The sequence below is a fragment of the Otolemur garnettii genome, unplaced genomic scaffold (assembly GCF_000181295.1).
Source record: "Otolemur garnettii isolate 467f Iridium unplaced genomic scaffold, OtoGar3 scaffold00007, whole genome shotgun sequence".
NCBI classification, from domain to species: domain Eukaryota; kingdom Metazoa; phylum Chordata; class Mammalia; order Primates; family Galagidae; genus Otolemur; species Otolemur garnettii.
Genome location: NW_003852402.1, coordinates 30,063,251 through 30,072,876, shown reverse-complemented (window position 1 = coordinate 30,072,876; position 9,626 = coordinate 30,063,251). Strand labels below are relative to the sequence as shown.

General features: G+C 40.6%; 1 protein-coding gene across 4 annotated transcripts in view; it reads right to left on the bottom strand.

Moving 5' to 3' along the window:
* Positions 1–1,031: 1,031 nt before the first annotated feature.
* Positions 1,032–9,626, bottom strand: part of POC1B (POC1 centriolar protein B) — a 102,106-nt gene continuing 93,511 nt past the window's right edge. For all 4 annotated transcript variants that reach the window (XM_003783366.3, XM_023509301.1, XM_023509299.1 and 1 more), the window contains 2 exons: positions 6,197–6,415; positions 1,032–1,389 (listed from right to left, as the gene is read on the bottom strand). In XM_003783366.3, coding sequence (XP_003783414.1) covers positions 1,285–1,389; positions 6,197–6,415 — 324 coding nt within the window. In that variant the 3' untranslated portion in view covers positions 1,032–1,284. The remainder of the gene's footprint in view (positions 1,390–6,196; positions 6,416–9,626) is intronic.

Below are 9,626 nucleotides of genomic sequence, written 5' to 3'. Positions count from 1 at the left end.
TTAAAAAACACACCTCAAAGGTATAATTGAAATTGCTTTGAGAAAATTTCTAAGTATAGCCTCCCACATAAAGAGGACTTCACGATTTCTCCTGTTCCAAAATGTAGACTAGCATTATCCCATGGTGCCCACAGACATCATAAACCTAGACGGCCTTCTCTCATTTTTGTTCTTCATACAGGTCAATAGGAAAGCAACTTGAAATTAATTTGTCTGCTTTTCTTTGCGTGAATCTTCATTTTGCTTAAGATAAAACAAAATCCTTTATTTGTAACCAAAATCTTTTGGAGCGCCCTGCTCATTTTCACTTCGTTGCAAATCACAATTCATTAAAAAAAATAGGATGATGTAACAATTTTTGAAGTACTTATTATTCAGCTGCCTAGGCAGTAATATTCGTGAAGCATGAGTATGCGTGTGTATACTTAACTGTCACTGTTTCAGCATTCCAGCTTTCTAGCATCTTGAAATCACACTAACATAATTCTTGTGGACTGCGATCACAGGTTTGGAAACGACCCAAACCCCTGAGCGCACTCGTCTGGGATAGAAAAGACAGGGGTGCTTTCTGCGATTCCAGCTCCCCATTTTCCTTTGTGTTGGCCAAATGATCAACAAAGTGCCCCTTGAGTTAAATAAAAACCCACTGCCCTGAGTTACCTACATGCTGTTGCTAATGAAAGTGAGTGTGCTCTTGCTGCGGAAAATCTGTGTCCCGGGGATTTTTACTAGATCATCTCTCTTCTCGAGGCATTAGTAAGAAAGGATAGTTTTTTTTAACTGATAGCAATGTAACGAGTACAGACCAACAACTCCTTCTCTGCGTACAGCTTGATGTTTTAGGGGTGAGTCAATTACTTCACACCCAGGGTGTGTTCGCTAAAGAAATACATTCATTACTTTACATAATTTCTCGATCATGGTGGTCTGAAAGGATTCTGCAGTGAAATGCAAAGATTTGGTTACTTCCCTGGCAGGATTTGGCCTACACATGGAAACTGACTTTGAAAATAATATGGGAAAGGATATAGTCACTTGAATGCTTATCGTTTTATTACTACAATCGTAAATAGCAGTGATTTAACTTCGTCTTTGGCATTGATTTATTTGTGTGCTTAAATTAGTTCTCGGATTTGCCTTTTCTGCCTCTTGTTCAGGTGCTCACCCTTTTAAGAAATGCCATGATAATCAGCGCGTGGTTGTGTTGCGAGGAGCGTCTTGTACCCGCCTCCTGAGTACATGTAAATGTGGTCACTTAGCCTGTCTCTGCTCAGACTTTTCTATTCAACTTTTCTGCTGGACAGCACTGAAAAGCTTTTGCTGGTTTTCAAGGCAGTCTTTCAGCTTATCCTCTGTCAAAGTCAGCCGCTGCTCCAGGATTGAAACAGTCTGCAAAAAGGAGGACAAAACCATCAAGGCCTGGTGTGTGTGGGGGGGGCGGGGGGGGAGGACGATGATGACAACTCTGCATGGGGGACCCTTTTCACAACTGGGACACCCACTCTTCTGCCAAGAAATTGGCTCAAAATTGAACCTTAGAACTCACCTTTCTTCTGGGCCCTCCCATAGGGCAAGGCACTATCAAAGTAGTTGGAGGAAAAGAAAAAAAAATTGCTATGTTTGAGGAAAAAGGAGTAAAAGACCAGGCTTCTGTAGATAATTCTTATGCCAGATCTTCTGAAGCATCAAGGCCAGGGAAGGGGCCACATTCAACTGCACAGCAGGGTGGGGAATGCGGGTGCCCTGCCAGGTGCTACTGAAATGTTACCTCCAGTTATTCTGGCACAGTCCATTCTAGGGTGAACCATATCTACATCACCCCAGACTGAAGGATGGCTGGATTACTTTGAAATTATTATACTACCTGCCAGCAGTTCCCTCACCAAGAAGATGCCAATAGTACCTCATAGGGTTGTTAGGGGGACTGAATGAAGTAATGCGTGTGAAATGCTTGCACCAGTGCTGGCATGCAACATACCTGCTGAATATGTGTGTACATACATACATGTATATGTTAAATTTGGAAATTCTAATTTTCTTACATTGACTACTTTGCTCATGCCTGTAATCCCAGCGCTTGGGAGGCCAAGGCGGGTGCATTGCCTGAGCTTACAAGTTCAAGACCAGCCTGAGAAAGAGCGAGACCATCTCTAAAAAAACCCACCATCCTGGCAGGGACCTGTCATCCCAGCTACTTGGGAGCTGGGGCAAGAGGATCGCTTGAACCCAAGAGTTTGAGGTTGCTGTGAGCTAAGATGCCTTAACACTCTACTGAGGGTGACGTCATGAGACTTTGTCTCAAAAACAAAAAAATTAGAAGATGAAACAGAGTATTCAGGAACGTACAGAAAGTACATGTGTCACATATGGCACTCTCATGAGAAAAAACGTCCTTATAACCATAACCTAGATCAAGATCTAGAACTCTGCCCACCACTCCAGAGAGCCTTCTTGTGCCCGCTACAATTACATCCCTGCATAATTGCCTCTGCCCTGCCCTTTAGAGTAATCACCTTCTTGGGTTTCTTTATGGTTTTATTTCCTGGACATATAACCCAAGGCACAATCACTTTATCTTTCCCATTTTTAGGACTTACTATGTTACTTAAAATCTCTTTCACTCTACAGGAGCCCACCTCTCTCTCCCTTTCTTTCCTTTAGGATTTGCCTTTTGACAGGTTTAGCCCATTTGACCTGTGACGTTTTCACCGGTCAGGAGTGAAGGGATGTTCAACCTGTTATTCCATCCTCGGGATAGTCTGCAAGTTGGCGGCTGGATTCAAAGTCTCGATTAGCTTAGAACCCTTGGTCAGACCACAGGTGGTGGTCTCTTCTTTCACTGGAGGGCACATTAATAATGTTTGATCGTTTCTTTTTGTGGTGTTACGTTCAATGCCTCGATCTAGTCTTGGGCATTTCCAAATGATGATACTCTATCATTTAAAAAATTATTATTTGAGAAAACTTATAAATAAGAGACACTTCCCTCATCTACTATTTGGTTATAGAGTTCGTATAGGAAAGGCAGGTTACAAGTTTGACTATCTTAGTCAACAAGTTTCCAGATAAGAAAACCTGACTCTCTGTCATCCTCTGAACATAACCAATTTTTATAAAATATTATTTCATAGACTTTCCTGTCTCATATTATAGATAATGACTAATTAAAAATAATGGTGATGCTGATAATACTTTCTACTGTTTGTTAGTGCCTACTGTGTACCAGACATTTTGCCAGGTACTTCAGACCTTCTCACAGTTTCACATACTAAGGTTGTTGATATCAGTATTATCAACACATTCAGCACTGGTTAACTACCTTTGTCTGCCATTTAAATGTAATTTCACTTTAATTCATTTCTAATTATAGCTCAGAAGAGATAGTTATAAACACCCTGCAACTTAGGCGGGTGATGTTAAGTCATCTGTAATTAAAATGAATCAGAACATATTTATTTTACTTGCTGCCTGCCCACAGATCCACCATTCCCCTTTTGCAAGTGTGCTGTGCCTACTTTTAACCTCTTTAATATGTAACAGGAATCCAAAATTAAAAACACAAAATCATAGCAAAATTCATTAAAGCTGAAAATGATTTATTTAACCTTGAATTAGGTAAAAAGGAGGAGAAATGGGTCATGAAGCTGAAAGAGTAGGTAAGAGAAAGATTCATTTGGGAGGGACCCTAATGAGGGCTTGACCTTGACCGATGACAGTCTAGGTGAGGAATTCATGGCAATGTGGAAAACAAGCCAAGCCAACTAAAAATAATTTGACACGAAGTTGAGAGGGCAACGGCCTTTTAGGGAAAGAAATATCTGACAAATACAGAGAAAGTCATCTCTGGCACAATACATGGTGTCACCATACATAGGAAAATTAACAAGGTCATGTTATATTTTATATATATATGTGTGTGTGTGTGTGTGTATCAACACAGAGAAATATTTTGTAGGTATTTTGCAAATTTTTGTAACAAATATTTCATACATAAAGATGCATTTAGCTACAATTTCTGATTTTCCCTATGTATGTATGTATGGTACTTTGGGGGACATCCTCTATTATGCAGTAAAAATGGGTGATTTTCATACGATTTTCACTGTGCAAATCCTATGATCACTCCAAGTTATCGCATGGTTCTTTCCTACACTATGTCAGGATCCTGAAACTATATACAGGCCTCTTACCTCCAGACGGCATCTACAAGATAAACATATCTGTTTAATTAGTGGTCTAAATACCGCTGTGCAACAGAATCATACAGGGTGCTTACAAGTCTGATGTCAGAACCTCATCCCAGACCAATGGAAATGGCCCCCTCCAGGTAAGAACTGGACATGTGTATGTTTTTTAGCTGCCCTGATGATTACAGTACACAGCCAGGCTTGAGCACTGTTAGGTAAGTTCTATACAAAAGTTATTTCGACTTGACATATTTATTCTGGACAATAATTGAGAGCTCTCTAGTTCACATTTTAACCTTTCTGTCTATATAACTTGCAATGACATCCACTCTGACGAGTATCAGTGTCCTTATTCTACACATCAAAGAGGAACAAAGGAAGATTTCTTTAGCAAACAGTGAACCAGCAGAGCTGGGAGAGAAGCCTGTGGTGTATCCATTTCCACCAACATCCCTCTTCCCTTAAATTATATCCACCCTCCTGACCAAGAGCTAGAAAACTTTGGGTACGTTACAAAGATCCCTCTTTGCAAAGGGAAATTGGCCTCGAATGATGGGGCAGTATTAGGAAATGGGAATTCAAAGCCATCACCTCTAGAAAATTACTAGTTTTGGGATGGGAGAAGTTGTATAGTGGACAATGAGACCATTTTCAGAGTAAAAGATATAAACACAGGGAACATTTCATGTGAACCAGAACTCCCAGCACATTTTTCTCATAGCCCTGAGTATGTCTTTATGGATGGCCCAATGTGAGCACGGCTGCGTCACAGATCCTAAGGGCAGGAAATTACTGCCTACGGGGTGTCCAACCTTATAGTTTCTCTGCATCACATTGAAGAAGAGTTGTCTTGGGGCACACATTAAACACACAGACACTAATACAAGTTGAAGAGCAAAAAAAAAAAAAGTCTATTCATCATTTCATAATTTTTGTAGCATCTGCCACCATAGTTAAACAAAAATATCCTCACATAATCCGTATGCAGCCCATAGGCCATGGGTTGGACACCCCGGGGCACCAGAACCAATGTGTTTATAGACAGCAAGGAGTGTTACTGCTGTTCTTCATAGCCCTCGCTGCACCCTTCTGTCCACTGGATGCCAGAGAGAGCACTGTGTATGCCTTGTGTGTGTGCACTGTGTGTATTGTGTGCATACTGTGTGTATTGTGTGTGTGCACTGTGTGTGCATTGTGTGTATGCACTGTGTGTGTGCACTATCTGTGTGTACTGTGTGTGTATTCTGTGTATGTGCATTGTGTGTGTACTGTGTGTGTACTGTGTGTATATTGTGTGTGTGCACTGTGTGTACTGTGTATGCACTGTGTGTGTGCACTGTCTGTATTCTGTGTGTGTATTGTGTGTATTGTGCATGTGCACTGTGCACATGTACTCTGTATATTGTTTGTGTATTGTGTGTGTGCACTGTGTGTGCATTGTGTGTGTACTGTATGTGTGCACTGCCTGTGTGTACTGTGTGTATATTGTGTGTGTGCATTGTGTGTACTGTGTATGCACTGTGTGTGCGCACTGTCTGTATACTGTGTGTGTACACTGTGCACATGCACTCTGTGTGTGTATTGTGTGTATTGTGCGTGTGCACTGTGCACATGTACTCTGTGGATTGTTTGCGTACTGTGTGTATTGTGTGTGTACTGTGTCTGTACTGTATGTGTGCACTGCCTGTGTGTACTGTGTGCATATTGTGTGTACTGTGTATGTACTGTGTGTGTGCACTGTCTGTATACTGTGTGTGTATTGTGCGTGTGCACTGTGCACGTGTACTGTGTGTGTGTACTGTGTGTGTACACACGTGCATGGGCTTGGAGGTTCTCTCCATGAGATCTTGTTCAGGGCAGCTCAGCCAAGTCTCCCTTGCGATCCAGACTGCCACCCTGAGAGTGCCTTGCTAATAAGGTAAATTTCCCCTCTGTGCTGTCAGTTCTGCAACCCACTGTAGCCAGGATTGTTCTGGCACCTTACCCCAGAGCAAAGCACGCTGACCCACCTGTGTCAAAACATTGAGCTGGTCCATGATATGCTCTAAAGCATCAGTCACGGCAAGAGGGATGCTTTTCTGGCTGTCCGAGGGGAGGTCACTCATGTCTTCTGTTTTCTTTTTCATGGTGGTTGGTGAGCATTCTGATAACATTAAGGAAGGGTTCAAGAAATAGCCACAGAGCTCCTCAGTCTTGTCTGGCAGGGTTTTGCCAGTGGTTTCTGTAGTCTTTAACATCACAGAAAAGACAGGAAGAATTATATTTCCCAAACTTTAAAATGATGTATGTAAAAATTTCAAACATTCCTCTTCTAAAAAGCCCAGCCTCACATTTGATTATTTATTCTCAATTACAACAAATTATGGATATTACAATTATAATAAGGAAATAAAGCTAACAGGAAATAGAGAAAATTCACAATTTTCCTTGATTTTCTTTTCAATAAAGTACACTTTGAATACATCTGTCTTGAGTGATCAAGTTTTCTACCATTAAAAAGATTGTGGCATGGAGTGTAATTGTTGACTTAAAAACACATCATCCATTCAGGTAACTATCATCAAAAAAAATGAAAAACAACAAGTGCTGGTGAGGATGGGGAGGAAGCGGAACCCTCTTGCGCTGGTGAGGATGGGGAGGAAGAGGAATCCTCTTGCGCTGGTGAGGATGGGGAGGAAGCAGAATCCTCGTGCATTGTTGGTGGAAATGGAAAGTGGTGCAGCTGCTTAAAACGTTCAACACGCTGACTGCATGATCTGGCAATCCCACTCTAGGAACATTTCCAAAATAATTAAAAGCTGGGACTCTAACAGGTGTCTGTACCCCAGTGTTCCTATCATGATTATTCACAACAGCCAAAGGTAGGAACTACCCAAGTAGCCATCCACAGAAGAATGTATAGACAAATGTGGTATAGGCATACAATGGAATGTTTTCATGGATAAACCCTGAAAACATGCTAAAACAAGCCTGACACCAAAGGCCAAAGGTTGCATGATTTTCCTTATCCAAGGTACCTAGAAAGGGCAAATTCTAAGAGACAGAAAACAGAGTAGAGGTAACCTCGTACAAGGGGTAAGGGGAGGGATGATGGGCAGTTATTCCTTAATGGGTACAGAGTTTTTGTTTGGGATGATAAAAAGTTATGGGAATATGTAGTGGTGATGGTCACACAATATTGTGAATATTGTGAATGTACGTAATGCCAGTGAATTGTAACTTAAAATGGTTAAAATGGTAAATTTTATGTTATGTATATTTTACCACAATAAAATAAAAAATAAAAAAGGTCCTCCCAACATATGGTGATGCACTACCTAAAAGTAAAATTAAGAAAATAATTCCATTTACAATAACCTCAAAAACAATAAAATACTTAGCATTGAATTTAACAAGGGATCTAAACAAGTAAAAAGACTTGCCCCATATTCATGAATCATAAAACTTAATACTGTTAAGATGGCAATACTTTCCACAGTGATATGCAGATTTGATGCAACCCTTATCAAAAGCCCAGCAGCCTTGCAGGAATTGACAGATTGACCCTAAAATTCAGAATAGTTAAAAATAATATTTAAGAAAGAATGTAGAGGACTCCCATTTCAAAATTTCAATATATAAAACTATATTCACTGGAACAGAACTGAGAGTCCAAAAATAAACCCTTCCATTTATGGTCAACTGATTTGTGACAAGGTTGCTAAGACAATTTAATGGAAAAACAATAGTCTTCTTAACAAATGGTATTGGGAAAAACGGGTACCCACATTCAAAAGAATGAACTTGGGCCCTTAGCTTATACCATACACAAAATTAACTCAAAATAGGTCATGAAGTTATATGTAGGAGCTAAGAAAATAAACTTTTAGAAGGAAACATAATACATTTTGACTTCAGAGTAGACAAAGGCTTCTTAACACCACATCAAAAACACAAATGACAAAGAAAACTGGACTTAATCAAAATTAAAAATCCGTGAACTTCAAAAGATACTACCAAGAAAGTGAAAAAGACAACTCAGAGAAGAAATTATTTGCAAATCATGTATTTGGTTAGGGATGTATATGTAGACATATAAAGAACTCTCAATGATAAAATGACTTATAACCCAATTTAAAAGTGGACAAAGGATTTGAAGACTCAGTAATGACACTTGTAGGCATATACTCAAGAGAACTATAACTATACATCTACACAGAACTTACATATGAATGCTCACAGTAGCACTGTTCACGATAGTCAAGAAAATGTAAACAACTCAAAGGCCCCCCAAACTGTAATAATGAATGGCTACACAGAATGTAGTATATTCTTATGACAGATTATTTTTTGCCCTAAAAAAGGAATGAACTACCTGTGCCACAACATGAATGAGCCTTGAAAACATAAGGCTAAGTTAAAGATGTCCAACACCAAACCACCAATGATGTAACTTTACATGTGAAAAGATCAAGAGAGAGAAATATGTGAAGATACGCTGAGGTTAGTAGTCGCCAGTGGGCTGAGGAGACAGAGAATGAGGAGAGGGTGGCAGTGGGTATTAGGGGTAATGAAAATGTTCTACAGTTCTTTTGGGGATGATAAAAATCTTCTAAATTAGATAGTGGTGATGATTGTACAACTTTGTGAATATACCACAAAAATTCACTGAAATGTACACTTTGAAGGGTGAATTTTATACTATGCACATTATATGTCATTAAGCTGTTACAAAAACAAAGAATGCCCAATAGTATGAATCACAGAAGTTTTTTAAAGAATCTTAATCAATTTTAAATTTATGATTATCACGAAGGATATGAGGGTTCCTGACCGAGCTTACTGCAAACCAGGAAAATACCCTTCCCATGACAGTGAATGCTGGTACAGAGCTTACTGTGGAACATAACCTTCCCGTGATAGTGAATGCCAGGACAGAGCTCACTGGGGATCACACCCTTCCCGTGATAGTGAATGCCGGGACAGAGCTCACTGGGGATCACACCCTTCCCGTGACAGTGAATGCTGGTACAGAGCTCACTGGGGATCACACCCTTCCCATGACAGTGAATGTGGGTACAGAGCTCACTGGGGATCACCCCCTTCCCATGACAGTGAATGCTGATACAGACCTTACTGGGGATCATACCCTTCCCGTGACAGTGAATGCTGGTACAGACCTTACTGGGGATCACACCCTTCCCGTGATAGTGAATGCAGGTAAAAGCTCACTGGGGATCACACCCTTCCTGTGACAGTGAATGCGGGTACAGAGCTCACTGGGGATCACACCCTTCCTGTGATAGTGAATGCAGGTAAGAGCTCACTGGGGATCACAACCTTCCCGTGACAGTGAATGCAGGTAAGAGCTCACTGGGGATCACACCCTTCCCATGACAGTGAATGCCAGGACAGAGCTCACTGGGGATCACACCCTTCCGGTGACAGTGAATGCTGGTA